General features: G+C 37.1%; 1 protein-coding gene across 2 annotated transcripts in view; it reads left to right on the top strand.

The window, feature by feature from the left end:
- Window positions 1-19: 19 nt before the first annotated feature.
- The window catches only part of PIBF1 (progesterone immunomodulatory binding factor 1), a 121,369-nt gene continuing 101,793 nt past the window's right edge, over window positions 20-19,595 (top strand). The window contains exons 1-5 of one of the 2 annotated variants that reach the window (XM_056329179.1): window positions 20-133; window positions 1,031-1,346; window positions 2,237-2,337; window positions 4,118-4,316; window positions 10,326-10,445. In XM_056329179.1, coding sequence (XP_056185154.1) covers window positions 1,095-1,346; window positions 2,237-2,337; window positions 4,118-4,316; window positions 10,326-10,445 — 672 coding nt within the window. In that variant the 5' untranslated portion in view covers window positions 20-133; window positions 1,031-1,094. Of the gene's footprint in view, window positions 134-1,012; window positions 1,347-2,236; window positions 2,338-4,117; window positions 4,317-10,325; window positions 10,446-19,595 lie in introns of those variants that run through there. The other variant, XM_056329180.1, reaches the window with a different exon arrangement.

Below are 19,595 nucleotides of genomic sequence, written 5' to 3' on the forward strand. Positions count from 1 at the left end.
CGTGCCGTGCGGCAGAGGGCGGGAAGCGGCGCGCGGCGGCGCTCCGGTCGCCGTGGTGATGGCGCCGCGCGGCCCCGCCCTGAGGGAAGGCGGAAGGGTGCGCGTGCAGCCGGGCCCGCGGCCGCCGGCTGAGGTAAGCGCTTGGCGGGGCGCGGGGGCCGCGGTCGCGCTGCTGGGCGCTCCGATTGCGGCGTGCGCGGGGATCGGTGGGCCAGGGCCGGCTCCCCCTCGCTGCCCCGCACCCCGCCGCTGGTCGTGGCTGCTGCCGGTGTGGCGGTTGCCTGCTGCCTTCCGCAGAACTGGGCGTCCGGCGGGCAGCACTCCTCCTCCAAGGGCCCTCTGTCCTGGGAAGCGGGTGGTGGCGCTGCCCTGTGGAGGTGACAGCGGCCCGGGAGAGCTAGACCTCGGCAGGCTCCGCGCCTTTTGTGGCCGGGCAGCCCGGCTGATGCTGGCCTGGACTCCTAGCGCGGCTTCTCCTTTCCCTGTACGGCTTGGAGCAGCGTGCGTTAGTCCGTGTATTTCTTGAGTAAAAGTTGTATCTATACCTAAGCGGTTGTAAAAGTATGTGTGACTGTCAAGTAAGTTAGCATTTTAAGAACAATGGAGCTACTTCAGAGATGGTGAAGGCGGCCATTGAAGTATTCCTTTACCGTTTTCTCCAGCCTGTCTTACTATGTCCTTTATTGGATGTTCTGTGACACTGTGTACCTCATGAGTCTGGGAAGTCTTCTCTGTGTGTTCTTCTGACAGTGTGAATGGCAGGTGTATGTCTTGATTTAGCTATGACATCTTACTAGTAAGCTTGATTCACACCGGTATTTAGCTTATTGCAGTCAAAAACCTTGTTAATAATTATTTAGGAAGAGAGTCTTCAGGCAGCTCTCTTCTTTGGTGCTTCTCAAAATGTTTTTCTCAGGTGAACAAAAAATGTTCATGTGATGCTGAGAAGTGTTGCTCAGTGGTCTTGTTTAACTGATCAATTTTTCATAATGGCATAATGCCTTTCACTTAGTTGTTTTGATTCTTGCAGCTGATACTTCAGGAGACTCATCTCAAAGTATAACTTTAAGAAGTTTTTCAAATGATAGAAGAAAATGTCACGTAAAAGCTCTAAGGAAATCAGGAAAGTAAACATTTCTAGCTCTTTGGAGTCTGAAGATATTAGCTTAGAAACCACAATACCAACCGATGATGTTTCTTCCTCTGAGGAGAGAGAAGGTACTGTTAAAATCACTAAGCAGCTGATTGAACGGAAAGAGTTGCTCCATAATCTTCAGCTGCTTAAAATAGAATTATCTCAAAAAAACTTGATGATTGACAACTTGAAAGTAGAATATTTGACCAAGGTAAGAAGTGTTGTTCCTTTTGTTGTATGATCTTTTCTTGTTTCTGATGGTTTTGGTTTATGGCAAAAAGATCTGTGAAAAGAATTTCTGTGAATTACATGCTGGACGCCTACTTAATTTCGGGATTGTTTTGAGGAGGCTTTGTTTTGTTGGGTTTTGTTTGGGTGGTTATCTTTAATGAGAAGAGGAAGTAACAAAGAAATGGAAAACTTGGCTGACTTGTCCAATTCATTATACTTAGAAATGAATGAGGTGGGATTGAATTAGTTTTTCTGTTTCTTAAAAAAAAAAAAAAAAAAAAAAAGGAAAAAGACCTGGTTTCTTACAGAAATGAAGAATAATTGTGTCACTGATGTAAGCAGCCTAGCAGGGCTTCTAACCTTTAACTTGCGCAACACTAGGAAAAGTAATCTGAATACTATTCAATGCTCTGTTAATGAAGATGTGGCTAGAATATACCAACATGCTAATAGAGGATTTTGTTGTGTACTGTTTCCACTAAGATGCATGAAGCTAAGAAAGGTTTAAAAACTTTGCCGTGTGTGTGCAGCCCACTTTTACAGCTTACAGTATGCTAACTGTGACTTTCACTGGCTTGCTGCTCTGAGTTAAGCCTAGTTTGAAATTAACTGAACAAGTAGCTATTTGGCTGAGAAAGAAAGATCGGTTTTAGAATAAGTGGGTTTTGGTTTTAGTTCATTAGGCCAAAATCAGTATCATATTTTTACAAAGCCTTAGTGTGTTTAGGTCTTGTTAGGCAATCATTGCACTTCCCAGGGCATTGGGTTCTCTACTTTTTTCTTTTAAGTTGCTCTTTTTGTAAAATATATTTTTAAAATTACCAGGATGACTTTGTTTCCTAATTTTATACTTAAACTTTTTATATTTAGATTGAAGAGCTAGAAGAGAAGCTTAATGATGCAATCCATCAAAAGCAGCTGTTGTCTTTACGACTGGATAGTCAGCTGGCATTACAGCAAGAAGATGCTAGGTATGATGGAAGTAAAACTAAGAACTTCATCTTTAATAACTTAGTTAATATGAGTTCAAATTAATTTATGGACAATTAATGGGAACTGATCATTATGAATTGCAAGAATAGGATTTCTTTTGCAGATTATATTAGTATTTCCGTTCTGAAAATTGGATTTACGTATTTGATTTATAGATAAGTAAATCTCACTGGCTGATATTTGTGGTTTTGGTTTCATTGTTACCTTTATTCAGAATTTAATAGGAACTGGGAGGAAGAATGTACTTAAAACCATAAACAGCAAAAGGCAGAGAGGGCAAACTTTCCTTCAATTTAAATTGAATTTTTGATAAGTCTGCAGCCTGGATGACATGGGAAGGGTAAAGGGATAATGTTTAGCACTTCCATTTAGAATTGCTGATTGGTCAGAAATGCTTTCAGTTGATGATGTAGAAACTTACTTTTCATCTTGCTTTTCTGAAGTGTTTTGAGTTAACCTACAGCTGAAAATAGACTTGCTAGCAGGTTTCTCAGAATTACTTTGTCAATTAAATGTTTTAACACCTGTGAAGGAAGAGCATTACTAAATAGTCTCATGTTACAATAGAGGATGCACCAGCTTTCAGGATGTGACTAATTCGAAGTCAAATTCTGTAGTAAGCCTAGAGCAGATTCAGGGATGTGAAGCCACACCTGAGATTAGTTGCAGAAAATCTTTCAACTAAGAGCAGTTGACTGATAGAAAAATGTCTGTCATTCTGTATGATTATTTGCACCAGAGCAGAATATTTTTAAGTTGGCCGTACTTGAGTTATCTGAGAAGTGCTCACTAAAAAAGTAGCGATGTGCAAATGTTATTAATAGGCATTAAAAAGTTGAACTACTTTTCTTTCCCCAGTCTTTTCTTTAGTTTTCTTGTCTGTCTTTTACCTCACTTTTCGTCCCAGTTTAACAGAATCTTACACTGTGTGCAGAGTATGTCCTTGCACGACTGCTTTGCTGACCTGGGACTTTCTTTTGTCTTTTTTAACAGTGAGGCAGACATCACCTTGTAGTACTAGCTGGTATTTTAATATTACTTTTTAAATAGTGTAGGGATTAACATGTTTTGAAGAATCATTTAATTTGAATATGTTTTCAAGAGTTACAGCTAAAACCTCCAAAAAAGTAGGTCAGTCACCTTTGATTTAAATAAAGAAAACACTTTGCACATCACTTAAAGATGTTTCAGTTTCTCTTGGTGTATAAATACTTTATCACTCATGATAATAGTAATGATAGTGTTTTAAGGTTGCTTGTTTAAGTCTAGTGGTGTTTGTGGGCCCAAACTTTGTATGTTGCTCTGGGTAGAAAATGAAGAGTTGTGTGTGGAATAAGCTGTAAGCGTGTGCTGAAACTTGGTAGTACACAAATTATGAAGATACTATTCCTTTATTTGGTGATTTACTAGTTCGTTGGGTTTTGTGTGGAAATATATGCTGTTTTTTCATGTTTTTAACCTTTTAGTTGGTAAATTAAGACTAATTTATAAATTCAAGTCAGCATATGTGGAGACTAATTGTCACTTCTTAGATTCAATTCTGTATTGTTGATGACTGAAGTTTCAGGCTTTTTATATATACTGTGTCTGATACAATTGTGTAACCATAGTGGTATACGCTTCTGTGTTAAATACCTAATCTCTGTAAATTTTCTTTGCAAAATGAGCTTAACTCACTCCCTTGCCAGGGTATTGTGAAGGTTTGTGACTTGCGTTACCTGCTACTTAATGTCTTCTGTTTTCAAATTTTTCTTGAAGAAAACATCAGGCTCTAATGAAACAAGAAATGGAAACTATTTTATTGAGACAGAAGCAACTGGAGGAAACAAATCATCAGTTACGGGAGAGAGCTGGAGATATCCGTCGTAGTTTGAGAGACTTGGAATTAACAGATGATTGCTATGAGAAGCTGAAGTCTCTTCCTGAAGATCAGCTCTCTATCCCTGAATATGTTTCTGTGAGTATTGTGGGTTTTGTTGGCTTAAAATACAGCTGTATCCTGGGTCTGGCTGGGATGAGTTATCTTTCTTCATAGCAGCCTGAATCTTGCTGTGCTTTGGATTTGTGTCTAAAACAGTGTTGGTAACACACCAGTGTTTTGGATATTGCTGGACAGTGCTTGCACAGCATCAGGGCTTACTCTTTCCCCCATTCTGCCTCTGCTGTCCTCCAGCGAGCTAGAGGTGGTGAAGAGACTGAGAGGGGACAGAGCTGGACAGCTGACCTGAGTTGGCGCAAGGAATATGCTGTACCATTGAGTATCATGCTCAGCAACATAAACTGGAGGTACAGTGAAAATGAAGAGGTATTACGGTGGCTTCCAAGGTGGTTATTGCTCAGAGGCTGGCTGTGGCTGGGCATCAGTCAGCTTCTGAGGGGTGGTGAGAGATTGTCTTTGTGTGGCTTGCTTTTTTATTATTTTTTTAAAGTTCACCTCTCACTTTCCTTCACTAGTTAAACTGTTGAGAAAACTTGACATCTGAATTTTCTTGCTTTGATTCTTCCTACTGTCCTCTGTCCTGCTCCCACTGGAGGCAGGAGTGAGTCAGCAGCCATATGAGTGCTTGGCTGCTGGCCAGGTTCAACCCACCACAAGCTGTAAATGGCTTTTGTTTAGAATTAAAGGGATATGCATATAGTAAAGCCAGTCAATACTCCTAGAATTCTTATTCTTCCCCAACTAGAAACAAAGGACCTTCAGATATGCTTCTGGATCAGTCTGTTGTGACTGGATCCCAGTAAAGATGGGAACATTTTGATCCCAGGCTCTGATGTCTTAAGGAGAGTAGAACTGCTGATGTATTTTCAGAAGGTTAGACAGATAAAGTGTTACAATTAAATGGTGGGCACATGTTGATGATATGAAATACAGCAGGCTGAAAACAGGAATTTGAAAATCTGCTTGCCAGAACTAGAAGTTGAGATGGCTCTAGCAAACATCTCTTACCTTTCCCTCATGCTTTCCATTTGGCCCTTTCCTATCTGACTGAATGCAGGGGATACACTGCATCTTATAACTTAAGACTAATTTTCTTGATTTCAGAGCTTTGTTATTTATGGCTTATGGGTGGATGGAGGGGCAGGGGTGTACTCTGTTTGCAATAAAGACAGTGCCTTCACAGGCTGTGGGACATGGCCAGAGCATTCTGGCTCACTTCTGAGAATGAAGAGGATTTAGACATGTAAAGCTTAATTCACTAAAGTAGTAGTATTGTACTTATCTATAGAGGTAGTTTGTGAATAATGTAATGTTAAAAAGCCTAGTGCATTTGTTGAGGTATAAATGCTGCATGAGTGAGTTCTCTTGCTGGATGAAAGTCATGGTATGCTGTGCTCTAGATATGTACAGAGAAGTAAAACTTGTCATTCTTATCTAAAGGATGTTCTTGGGGAACATATTTTTAAAAGTACCAAAACCTGGACATTTGAAAGTACTAGGAAGATCTTAAGGCTGTGAGTGGTAAACAAGAACACCTAGCTTGGGGCCTGTTAGGTTATTACCCCCTAGCTGTCTACTGTACCCACTGCCCTCTGCAGAAGTATTTGAGAGGGATTTGTTGATTCTTTCACCACCGTGGTCCAAAAATCAGATTTTTAACACAATCTGCAATCCACATCGGCTTGCTTGAAATTGTTTTGAAAGAAGCTCCAGAACTTCAGGAGCTGATTGACAGTCAGTACAAAAAAGACTCTGTAGCTGGGCAGGACAGATACCTGGGGTTAGTAACCTTGCCAGCTGCTTTAAGTGAAGCTGTCACAGCACAATTAGAGTGTATAGATTGTATCTGTGGGTAGAGAGAGGGGCTCTAAAAAAAGTTGTGAAGTGGGAGATATGAGTAACAAACACCTTCTACCCCTAATCTTCCTTTCTTTCCCTCTTGAGTTTAACCAGTAAATAGACTTTTGTCTATTAACTCTTAACTCTACTACTTGTGTGGTTAATGATGCCCCTTTGCTCTTTACACGTCACTTTTTTCTTTTTAAGTCCTTTTTTAGCCAAATTAATTTTTTTTTTTTTTTTTCCTGGAGAAGACATTCTAAAGGTAAACTGCAGTAAGATGCTGTTTTCTGCTTCTCTCAACTTCTTTTGGCAACAGGATCAGTGTGAACCCGAGAGTGTCAGTTAAGCTTAGTGATCATTTATTATTACTTTGAGTTATGCAGCTGTTACAGATACTGGGAGGCTACCTAACTGTTTTGCATAACTTGTCTATGCATCCAAATGGTTTCTGAAGGCTAGGAAAAGGATGCTGAAGAGAAAAAAACTATTTTTCTGATGCTGTTTTCTGCTTTGCTTACCTAAGGAGGAATTGTGCATTTCTCAGGCAGATAAAATCTCTGGCTCCAGATCTTTGTGCAGACTAATAGTATAGTCTACTGATAGTAGGATAAAATTTTCCTTGGTGAGAAAGAGTTCTGGTTAGAGGACTTGAGCAAGAAATTTCCACTTTTTTTTTTTTCCTCTATTTATCAATTATAAAATACTGCCTTACAGTTCTTCAGGATAGAAATAAATGTATATGTAATACTTACACTGTATTTGAAACTTGTTATACTGGACAAACAGCCGGAAGTGCCTAATGCAGATTTTGTATATAGAGATATTGCAAGTTTAAAGTACTAGAATTAAAACAAATGAGATGTTTTTCACTGTGCTTCCACAAAGGGGTGCAATAGTGATATGTTACAGCAAAGACTAGGTGGTGTTTAATGTTAGTGATGATGACAAATTAAAAAATATGTTTTAAGCATCTTTCTCATAAAATCAGACTTTTTTGTTTTGAACTTATGTGTAAAAATTTAGATTTTTTTAATGTTTATAAGAAAGATTTTTTTAGAAACAGTATATGCAACATTTTAAAGCACTTCAGGTTGCTGAACTGATGCTTGGCAGCTGGGTCACTTCATGTGTTCGCTAGAGTGAGCTGCTTCTGTAGTCCTTTGTAAAATGTTGTTTAAAAATGTTACCTGCAAATTCTGTTTGATCTGGTTTTAATAGCAATATCTTTTAGTTGCATCATTTTGCTAACAACAGCATAGGGTTTTTTTGTTTAAGAAGGTAGTTAACTGATGCAACTAGTTTCACATAACTTCATTTAACAGAAGCCAACTTTCTCATCCTCTGCACCCACACATTTTTAGCTTAACTCTAGTTTTCCATTAAAAGTGGCAAACACATGCTAGGAGTTTGGGGTTTTTTAATTGTCTAAAAGTGGTAACTTTTTCCTTTACAGCACATCTGTATAAATTCGTAGTTCTTAAGATATACAGTTGTTTCTGAAATCCTGGTACAGTAATTTTTGTTTCTGCTCTATTGACTTGTCAAGAGGCAATGTGTGCTTTGACTGCTGAGTTACATGAATGTTTATTGACCATCAAGCAAGCTAAATAACAGTAACAGTTGAACTGCTGCTACAACCTTCCTCTCATCTGCTGCATTCATTTGCACTTTATTACTATGGATTGATCTTTTCTTGGGAAGGCTGTGCAGATACACTTATCCTTGATACCTGTATCCCATGTCATCTTTGTTTGATACTGGGTAATCTGTTTTGAGGTCGTTGTGGTTTGGGAAGTAAATGTGGCATAATGACATGTTAGGTCTCCAAGGGAAATCATGGTAAAAATACAATAACTTAAGTGAAAAGCTAGGTTTGGTTTAAAAAAAAAAAAAACAACAAACCACAGTGCTTTAAATGTTTGCCAATTAGTGACAATCAAGGTTATTTTTTAAGAAAAAAAAATTAAAATTTTGTAAGCACTTTTTTGGGGAAAAAAGAGGATTTGATTGAAGTACAGATGTAATCAGACAAGTTCTTAAAGATTCTTAAAGATAGATGAAAACTGTAGTCAGCAAAAGCTGTAGTTAAGAAAATAAAATTGTACTTATTCACTGCTATACATGCACATTTCTAATTCTTTTTTCCGAAGGAAGTAGTTGAAGCCTGTTGTAGTTCAGAAGTTAGAAAGAAACCACAAAGCTAACCTTCACTGCTTGTTTTCATGCAAACCCATTAGAAGCAATCTGATTTCACAGGTAGATGTGAAAAAAATACTTAAATGTTAAAGGAATAGAATACTGCAAGAAAAAAATAGTAATGAAGCGGTAAAATAAGGCAATAATATGCAGTTAGTTCACTTCCCAAATAGAAAGACAATTTATAGTTTTAGTTATAGCATCTGATGGTTCAATTTGTCATTTGGAATTTTCAGAACATGAACAAAAAATTATACCTTGTTTTGGGTTTAATTGAATTGTAGTTTTAAAAACCATCCTTAATCTTATTCATTTTCTCTGTAAACTTAGACATAGCAAATTGAGAATCCCTTGTTACCATTAAAAACAAATAAAATAGCAACTATATTTTGTGAAAGTTTGCATTTTCTTTCAATAAAAAATAACTTTAAATTTATAGCATGTCTTATTTTAGCTTATGTTTGTTTTGGATCTAAAGGTAAGGGTGAAGAGTCGAGCTCTCTTGCTGAGTACAACAAATTCAAACAACTGTAACTTTCAACAAGCACAGTATTTGGAAAAACTTGAAAACAAAACCAAAAAAAACGCCATCACTTTAGAAAATTTCACTTCTCTGTCTTACTACTTATCTTCCAGTCATGTTGCACACTTGCTTTATTGTATAAAGCAAATTACACCTATGTTTACATCACAAATTTCCATGGTTTCTGTGTTTTTTAGAATTGTATACTGTCAATTACATGAACTATATGTGGAACTTTTCTTTTGTCTTCTGCTATTTACAGCTACCAAAAGAGACCTGTCTTCCTTCTGCATGGAAGTGTAGCACAGCTTGCTCTTGGATGCTTACTTCACCTGTGCTTTCTTGCTTGTATTTCTTCTTTAATCGTGTATCAAAGCATTAGTGATAGGGGGTGTGGAGTAGCTTTTGCATGAAAATAACACTTAATTATCTATTCTTTTATTTTCATCCCCCAAAACAAACATTTGAAGGTATCAAGTTAATCTGGGAGCAACAGCCTCTGTGTACGTGTGTGTGGGTGTATATCAAAAACGTTCTTTCTTCTTTGTCTCCCCTTGGTTTTTTTACTACTGACTTTGTGGTTTTATTGCTGTGTTTTCTAGTATTTTTTTCTGTTTCAGTAGAAATGTTCTGGAAGAGTTTTATGCACCTGAGACTTACTTGTCTGAGACTATGCTTATGACTGGAGTAGGGGAAAAGGGAGGAGTTATATGTTATAGAATGTTTTTTAAAAGACTTTTACAAGGCTTTCTTCTCCTCCCCCCCCCCCCCCCAGTTTTAATGTAGTGGTGTAGAGTCCTTCAGAGGCTTAATTGCATGATGCAGCCAAATCCTTATTACAAAATGTTACTTCCGAAAGCAGGGGCAGGGGGAGGCAGTTTCATGGGTCTTCCTGGTCATGGGCTGTTCCCACTTCCTGTGCTTGCTCTTGCATTTTTCTTGGTGCAGATTCAGCACACTGAACTGGCAGAAAACAAAACTAATCTCTTTCCATTTCTACAGAATCCATAAAAACATGTATCAGCTTGGGGAAAGTTAGCAGGTTAAGCTGGTTTATTGCTAAATACACCTTTTTTTCCCTTTTTTACACTGTTAATCAAATAGGTTCTAGAGTTAGCACAAGTAACAGGGTGGAACCATGTGGTCCATTAGCAGCTGTATTTTTTCAGTGGGGCAGCTGACTGGGAGCTGCTTTAGCTGAACAGAAATGTGTATCTTGACCTTTATTCATCTTTTGTAATTCAGTGCCAAATGTAAATTGGTGATTTCTTTGCTGCTGCTGTCAAAGGCTGAAGAAATACACTGTCTTTGCTACAACATTTCTCCAACCCCAGCCAGATTACTGGTATGCACTAGAAATCATTTGGTGAATTAATACCATAAAATATTGAATTGATTTGGTTTGGGGATTGTAGTTTTGTGGTTGCAATTTTGCTGGTCTCAAATTTGAAATCTTGTTCTTCTAGATCCGATTCTATGAAGTAGTCCATGCCTTAAGAAAGGAGCTAAGTGATCTACAGATGAAAAAGAAGAGCCTAACAGAAGAACTAAGTGGGTACAAATCCCAGCTGAAGTGTCTGACAGAGGTCTGTGCACCTTAATTATCTTGATTAAGAGACTGTGTAAAAATATATGATGCAAAAAGCTCATTGTCCACATATTTAAGATATGAAAGGTTTTTTGCTGTAAAAAAAGTTAGTGGGGGAGGAAGGGAGGAAGAGAAAGGGGAAACATGCTACGTATGTCCTTTGTCCTTGCATAACGTCTAATTCTACGTTACAGCTACCCTGCAAGATGTTCAGTCATGAGACTGTTCAGGATACACTCTTACCAGCTATGTTGTGCTTTCTGAGAGCAAGGTTCAAGGCAGGGAAGCTGAGACAGGACATCAGTCCACCAGTAGTTGAAGACGCTATGACAGTTCAGTGTATAGTGTTTGAGATGCTGATGTCTTTGTAGTAATTTGCCTCACCTTTTGTTTGAATGATATAAAAATGCATTTAAAAATTCCTTGGAGTTGCATCATCTTTGTTATGCTTATCAGCTTTTATATTTGAATTTCCCTGTTTATTTCTATACTAAAGGAAAAGATAATTTGATTTCAGGTAAGGTATAAATGCCAGAAGTAAGAGAAACAAATTATCCAAATACATTTAATTTTTATTTTCAAAGAGTAAAACAGATGAAACAGTATAAGGAGTGTTGTTTTTAAGGTATTTACAAATATTTATAGTATCCTCAGTATGTATACAGCTGGGAAGATATATTTTAGCTTAATTCCACATAAATCTGGAGTTGTGATAAGACTGTTTCAGGTATCCATAGTATATTTATCTAAATCATGGGTAGCGGGGCTTAAATGCCACTGTCATTTTACTGCTACTGAAATTATTCTTCAGTTACTACCTTTTTTTCCTTGAAATTTACTTACAGAGTAGTCGGGTGTAAAGAGATACTCATTATACGGGATTATCTTGTGAAATTCATATTAGTTACATTTCTTTTTTGATTGAATTAGAAAAATTAGTCAATAAAATCTGTGCATTTATGTGCTTCAGCATCATTTTGTGTCAGCATCTTTGGTCATAATTGAAATTAAATCAATCCTGTTAACTCTGATTTACATGAGCATTTTTCTTCATTGTACTTTTAATGTGCTCTGATTTAATAAAATTCTATAGGAGGATTTCAGCCTTCTAAGATTTGACTGGCATCTGTGTTAATTTTTGCTGAAGCAATTTCATGGGATAGTAGATGATAATTAAAGTTGTGCGAGAAAGATTTCTTGGTATGTTGACCTTTCCTCAATATAGAAACTTCTACTTTTGCCCTTTATGTACCGCATGGTGGCAGTATCCACCTATCCCACTCATTTATTTTTTCAAAGTTTGACGTTTACTGTGCTTTTTCTCTTGATGCTGACGGGAAACCACTAGAATGTTGCTTGTGCTGAACTGAGGTGGTTCTTTGAATGCTGATACTCTGTGTAATCATGCTTAAAGTGAGAGACAACTAGTGAGAATTAATACCTTGTTTTAAAAAAAAATACAGGAAAGAGATCTAGATGTTGAAATACACAAGAAGAAAGGTTTAATAAAAGTTATTCCTTAGGATTCTCAGGTTTCAGATAAGATCACTTACTACAGTTCTTCCATATGTAAAAATAAACCCCAAACCTGAGTCTTCATTCTATGTGTTATGCACAGTGATGACGTGTTTTGGGTATTTAATGAAATGTGACCTGGTATGAGGTATTTTATGTATGGAGAGACTTAAAAGTGTCTGTATTCTGCTTCTGGCAAGTTCAGATTTGACCTAGTGACTTGAGTGTCACTGTAACAAGGCTCCTCTTACTATCTGAACCAACCTGAGGTACATCATCAATACATGAGGGTACTTGAGAATCTCTAATGTACTTTGTAGACCAAAGCTAACAACAATTCACATCTCTTGCAGTTTACAAAGAAGTGGTTTCAAGGTTTACTGTTGGCGTAACTTACTTGTTTGCGCTCCTTCAATAAGGTCAAGCCTTATTGCAAGTAAATTTATCAGTAGGAAATAAAGCATTTTCATTCAGAGTCTTTACTTATTATACTCTTCTTTTTACTGTTTTTGTGGTATTCCAATATTTCTTTATTTCCAGCTACATGAAACATAGTTGCTGAAGTTTCTTGCCTGTTATTAAATGACTTACATTCTTAAAATCCTTCTTCTGGTTTCCCATCCAGTATTCCTTAAATGTCAAGTTTTCTCCCAACAGTTGCAGTATTTCTGTTTTCTGCATAGTTTATCAACAAAGTATCTGTTCTGGGTTTGAAACTTATTTAGGAAACTACTAATACAAACATTTGAAATACAGTCATCACTGAAGTTAAGACTTGGTTTTTTTTCCCCTCTCCTTCCCTCCGTAAAGAGCAAACCACTTCCTAAATAAGCATTCCTTTTTTCTAGTATTGCAGATAATTAAAGCCCTTCCTAATGAGTTTCAACATGGTTTTTTTTCTCCTCTTTGTAGAACATGGAAAGGAGCTAAAATATATGCTTAGCCAAAATCTTTCTATTAACTACTGATGGCTTGGGGAAGGCGGATTTTGTTGGCTTTTCTGGCTGTTCATGGCTGACAGAAAAGGTTTGAGTAAGTTTTATATGTGCAGATATTCACCAAGAAATAAAGTCATGAGAAATATGAGAGAATTGAGTATAGACTCATAGGAAAGTCTGTCTAGCCAACAAAGAATTTTAAAATTTTAAAGGAATATCCAAACTTGTCTAATATGTTAAGCCAACTCTGGGAAAATTTAAATGTGAAATTAATTCATCAGATAAAGACAACCATTGCCTAACATCAGCTATGTTATTTTGTGTCCAGATGGCTGTAGTCCTTAATTTGGTCAAAGGAAATGATCTCTGATTTTACTGTTCTTGTTTTGGAGTGTGAATGTGAGACACTTAGATTATTTGGTTTTCTCTGCTCTTGTGCTTTTATGTACTGTTTTGTGAGAAAGCAAAGCAGCAGAGTTCTATTCTCTGAATGCTATTATGATGAGCCCCCAAACCTGCTAAATCTTTTTCTAGCTACATGCTGCCATATTTTACTTTTTTGTTTGTTTGGGGTTTTTGGGTTGTTTTTTGAGTGTTGGGTTTGGGTTTTTTGCGGGGTGGGTGGGTGGGAATACAGGAGACACAAAACAGAAGACAAACAAAACTCATTTTTGACACAACAGCTCAAGCCTGGCACAAAAGTGAGTGCAGTGGCCTGGTACTGTGGTCTGTCAGACATCTGAGTTTATAAGCATCCAGCTGTACCAACTAGGAAGCTTGATTTTGTAAAAATTGAATTGTCAGTGTAGCCTTGTAGAAACTAATTTTCTAAGATTTGACAAATCTACATGTTCTTTAGGAAATTCGTTAATTTGTATTAGGAAAACTTATTTCTGACTTCAGGGAATAAAAGACATGTTTAAAATGTTTGTCATCTGTATTTGTACTTTAGGTATATGAAAATATATTTTGTTAGGTCAGAAGGGGCAGAAGGTCCAAAGTATCTTATTAGCCTCTGTTAGCACTCATGTAATTCTTAGTAAGCTGAGGAGTAAGATCACTAAAACTACAACTTTCTAACAGAGTTGTCTTCTTGATGGTCTGTTGCTGCTCTGAGTTAGCACTTAATCAGTCTGCTGAATCTGTAACACAGACCCAGTAAGAGTGGGGAGCTGCTTCTGACTACTGGTAGCAGAGAACAGTGTGTGAGGACTGATTTCTAGCACTGGAATATCATCTGATAAACACAGCTACCGTCAAAAGATCTTTGTCACCGCTTTCTGTTTTTAAAGTAGTCAGTAAAGTGGTTCTGCAGTACTACCGCTAAGTTAAAGGCTCTCTGCACACAATTGTTGCATCTGTGATTTAGACCAGCATGGTTCCTCTGATTCTAGGTGCAGCAGCGACCCTGGGGGGTGGTGGTGGAGGGGGTGGGGTGCAGGCAGTGGAACTCTTAAAAGGAATGTTCTTGTACTGCACTGCTGGCACATCTGCTACCAAATGCACAGTACACCTCCTTTTACAGTGCTCAGTAACAAAGTACAAATAATGTTGGCACCATCACCTTTGGAGGTAGAGATACAGAAAAAAGTCCAGCTATAGTGTTGTATTACCAGGAGCTTCCCAGAAACAAACCCACCTTCTGATGTGTGTGTTCCCATGCTGAACATCAGTATACTATTTTCAGAGTTGCTTGCTTCCAAAGTGGTTAGAATCTTCCCTCAAACGGATGTAATATACTACTCGTGTGTTTCTCTCAAGGCCGGGAGAGAGTCAGAAGAAAAATCTGCCCCTCTTTGTAGCTCTAGACGATTAAATATTGCTTTCTTCTTCTGGCTGTGAGTTTCGTGGCAATGTTTTTCTGGCATTTGGTCTTGATACAGTTTTATCAGGGCTTCCTTTATTTTTTATTTTTTTTTCTGTGAGGTAGCCTTCAGGACTTGCAATCAAATTTATAGTATGACAGTTATCTAAAAGTTATGGTTAGCCTAAAGACAAAGCTGGATCTATGTAGGACAAAGATCTCTTCTAATACCTCATCTCCGAATTGGGATTAGTAGCTGTCAGGCTTTGCTAGACATACCTAACAATTTTCTCTATGATAATATTTCCCAGCTGGAGGAAAAACATTTCTATAGTCTTCAAAGAATGAACTAAGCTATTGCACTGAAAGGATCACTTGGCATTAGATGTATCTGAATGTTGTAAAATTGAGGCTACTGTTGCTACTCCAGAAGGACTGTGTTCCTTAAGATTTCTTTTGAAGTTTGCACATCTGTAATTAAAGACTGCACTCTGGAACCCTTCCCCTGCCCCCTGCCCCCAGTTCTTTCAAGAAGTGCTTTGATTACTTGGACTTCATGTCTCTAGAAAGGACAGATAAGGCCTCAGTCTTAGATGCCTTCTTTCCTTCCTTATTATTAATATTTATCTTGTTCATGAAAAAAAGCTGCAAAGAAAACTGTTCTACCAATAGCTGTTAGCTTGGGGCAGCAGTTTAACATTTGCCAGACTCAAGAAAACATGTATCTATGAGAGTTCCCTTTTCCATCCAGTGTCTCTCTACCTCTTTTGATATATAGCTATGGTTTGTATAGACTGCTAGTTGTTGTTCAGAAGTACCAAATGGCTAGTCTCTAATGCAATGATCTCAAGTATCCTTTTCATCTGAGAACATTTCACTGTGAAGGATCTAGTCAGCTCAGATCCAGAGAGAAAGAGCTTTTTATTCACCCTACTTTCTTTTGCAATAGAGGCACTTATGCCAAAGCTTTTCTTTCTTACCTTACTTGCAGAGCTTTCCTATTTTGGAAGTAGCTCAACATTTTTGTTTGTAATTTTTAGTGGCAGATAATGTCCGTGAGAGATTACCAATTTCATATAAAAATATTAGAAGAGATGTCTTACTCATCCAGTTATGCATAACTTCTTCCTAATATTTGGGCAGTTGTATTCAAATAATGTATTGACTAATAATTTTTGAATGCATACCATGTAAACAGATTAAGAAAAATGTCACTTTACTAAGTAGCAGCACTTCATCCAAATAACTTGGGGGAATTGGTTTTCACATCACAAAAGTATGGTAGCTTTACATTTGCTCAGGGGCTTTAGATACCTTAGGATATGAAAAGAAAGTGCTGGCTTGTGTAAATGACGTTTCACAGATGAAGTTCTTTTTAAATAAGTTTTTTAAAAGCAGGATCACTATCTTCCACAGGCTTGTCTGTATACAGTGTGAAGAAGTCATGCTACTTCTGGTCGATTGACTGATTAATCTTTTCCCTGCATTTCTGTTGTTTATCTTCTTATCCCCAAAGGCTTTTTGAAAGATCATCTAATCCCTACCATGTATTATATGTCACTAACTTCATTCAAAAAGTATGTCACCCAATTTTTGTACTTGAAATTTAGATAGCAGTCACTGAAATGAACACGTATAAGCTGCTATTAATTCCAGATGGAGGATGACAGTGAAGCTTAATATCATAAAACTGAGGTCTGTCATTAGATTTTTAGTTTCTCTACCAGTTTGGGTTTTAAGTGGTGCAGATCAGGCAAGTTCAGAATCTTCTTGCTTGAAACATCTGTTGACAGTGTTTGTAAAACCAAATGGAAGCACTTCTTGTAAGGACTGGTTTACATCTCTGTAGAAACCACCTGTGCAGGTTAATACTGGGTCTCTTGGACAGCTCTGTTAACAATTTCTTTAGGCAATGTTTACCTACCCATCTTGCACAGGACAGGTTTGTTTAACCACCTCATCTGTCTGAGTTGCTACTCTGCAGTAGCAAAAATTAGTAAGAAGCTGAAGAAAAGCCCTGCAGTGTTGGGAAGATCATTGCAATCACATTCCGTGTGAGGATGCACTGTTTGTCCTGTAATTTTTTTAAGGTCTGTGGGCTTACTTAAGTTATTTTTATTTATTGGTGTTATTTCCAGGACCTCATTCACATCCTTGAAGGTGCTCTGAATCTTGATCCTTTTAAAGACACCCTTTTTGCTTCAGCAGGACAAAGCTGTTTATCAGGACTTCCAAGATATCTCTTGGAAATAAATTGAAAGATAAAGTTGTTCCATTATAGAGATCTTAAAATCAATTCAGGCTATATGGACATTGTTACAAACTAAATTAACTTCATCCCATGTAAAGCATGGCTTATTCTTCCTGAGCACAGGCAGCTTGATTGTATGTCTTTAAGATGTATTGCTTATATAAGTCTAGAAGCTTGTGTATCTGCTAACTGGAGATAGGTGTACCATATAGGGCTTTTTGCATGTTAGCCTATAGATTGTTTATTAGCTTGCCTTGTCACATTTCTTCCCGTGATTAAAATACGACTTTGGCACCTAAAAGATTAGGTAGTTGGAAAACAGTGACCTATGCGGTAGAATTAGTATTCTTCAAGAATTATAGTAAATCTTTAAAAACCAAACCAAACAAAATAAACCTCATTTCTTTAACTATCTGTTTAACAGTTTGATGCTTTAGGTATGTGTTAGTATCACTTTTCAAAAGTAGAATTTATCTTCCCTCCCCTTTCCTGGAGTTTTCATATTGTTGCATGCCATTAATGTGACATTAACAGCTGATCTGTTAAATGAAATTCAATACCTGGTTTAGGTATCAGGGATCAGAAAGAACTGATTTTGTAGATATTTTAACTGTTCTGTTAATTGGTGCTTTAGAGCTCTTTATGACAATTTTGTCCAGAGGTTAACCAATTTAATTTTATAGTTTTGGTAGTTGCCTTCTAGCTGCTAAATGTGTAATACTGTAGGAGCTCAATAGCCCACTTTGTGAAGAGCGTATGAATTCCAGTGTGGTGTTAGCAGCAGAATGGCACAGGATATCCAACAGAGGAGTTGTACCCAAACTCCATCTTTCAATTTGCACTTAAAATTTAAGTGCCCTTACCACCATTTCCTATTGCAACATAAGTCATGTTTGCACTGTATAACAGGGTATCTGCACCTGGATATTACATATTTGAAACTCTAGCTAACTTGTAGATAACACCTTTTAAAAACACCTGACAGAGGCTTTACCATTATGGTAATGCCATCTTTATAAATGATGGCATGATAATTAAAGAAGAAAGTGTTCTATAGTGTTAATTTGCCTAATGTATATCAATTAATCAGGGTAAGCATAAAAATAACCCATGCATACCAGTATGTTAGGATGAATAACAATCATGTCTTTAGAAGATGTGCTCTTAATTATATACCATCCAAAATCCTCATGAAAACTTTGTCAGTGTTGATTTTGTGATTGTGATCTAATGTGATTTTAGTGGAAGAAAAAATTACTAAATGTGTGAAATAGAAACCAAAAATTTCTTATTTATCAACAGAATAGTTGCAGTGTGTTTAGGAGCTTGGGGAGCTTTTCTGTGGTGTGTTACAAGAATTTAGGTGTGTTTTTTCAAGACTGTTTCTGTCAGTCTTTCAGTTTATGGTGCCTATGAGTTTGATCAGTGTTCTTTGTGTCTTTCTGTCTCTGTCCTAGATTGTTATCCTTGTGTTCATTCCTTCTAGGAAGCTGTATTTAGACGTCATCCACTCCATATATGCTGTTGTCCTAAACTTTTCTTGTCTATTAAAAACAAGCTAGACACAGTTATTATCCTCTCTTAAACTGTATAAAGCATGGATTTCAGTTATTTTGAAAAATTATGCACTCACACGATGTCCCTCACTGCAAAATAAATTTAATTTGCAGTGGCTAAATGGTTAGTTGAGTAGTCACATCTTAAGGCAGTGTTCACCTTCAATGAATAATACTGTAATGTCCATTCAGTATAACCAGATGGAATTACTGTTTTTCAAGCATCTATTATGGAACTTGCCATGTATCAGCCACAGCAGAAAAAAACCCAGAACTCTGCAGTATTCTGAGAACCAGAATACAGAAAAAATTTAGATGTCTAGGAGGTATTCTCAAATTTTTAACAAGCAACTGTTTTTGCTCTCCATCATTTTTCCGTAGTATAGGTGGGTGAGGCATTATTTTTAGGGAGTTTTTTTGGAAGGAAATTACTTAGTAGTACTTAGTAGCATTTAGGACAAGCAAGTAAGGTAGGTTTGTAAAAATAAATACCTACTTTGTAGAAAAATCTGAGAAATGGTTTCTAGATTGGGGATTAAGGTACAAAAGTCTGCTGTTTTCTTAGGAATCTCTCAAAGTATATGAGGAGGGAAAATGAAAATTAATGCTGCTAGACCATTAAATAAGCACCTTTTTTTTTCTTTCCTTTTTTTTTTTTTTTTTTTTTTTTTTTAAACTTACTCCACCAAAGCTTTGGATGATATGCTTCAGCAAACGTAAGTTACTAGATATGATTTGAGAGTAACTGGCTGCAATTTTTCATATAATGACAGAAGTTGCCACACTCTCTGAACAACCAATACTATTTCTTCATTTCAAATGGACCAGCAAATATCTTCATAAAGAATCTTGTTAGAAAATGTTGTAAAGGTGGTGTTGACTTTTGTGCTCCTACTATAGGATTGTAGACCACTGGCTATCTATATGAGGGTCTTGGAAGTTGTGCTAATGGGCAAATGTGTTATAAAAAAATAGCTACATTAATCAACTATTTAGAATAAGATAAAAATAAGTTGAGTATCAGTATAGCTGGTTATTTGGTGATGTGTGCTAGATTTCCAAATACTGAGACAAATGAAAATAC

The sequence above is a fragment of the Falco biarmicus genome, chromosome 2 (assembly GCF_023638135.1).
Source record: "Falco biarmicus isolate bFalBia1 chromosome 2, bFalBia1.pri, whole genome shotgun sequence".
NCBI classification, from domain to species: Eukaryota; Metazoa; Chordata; class Aves; order Falconiformes; family Falconidae; genus Falco; species Falco biarmicus.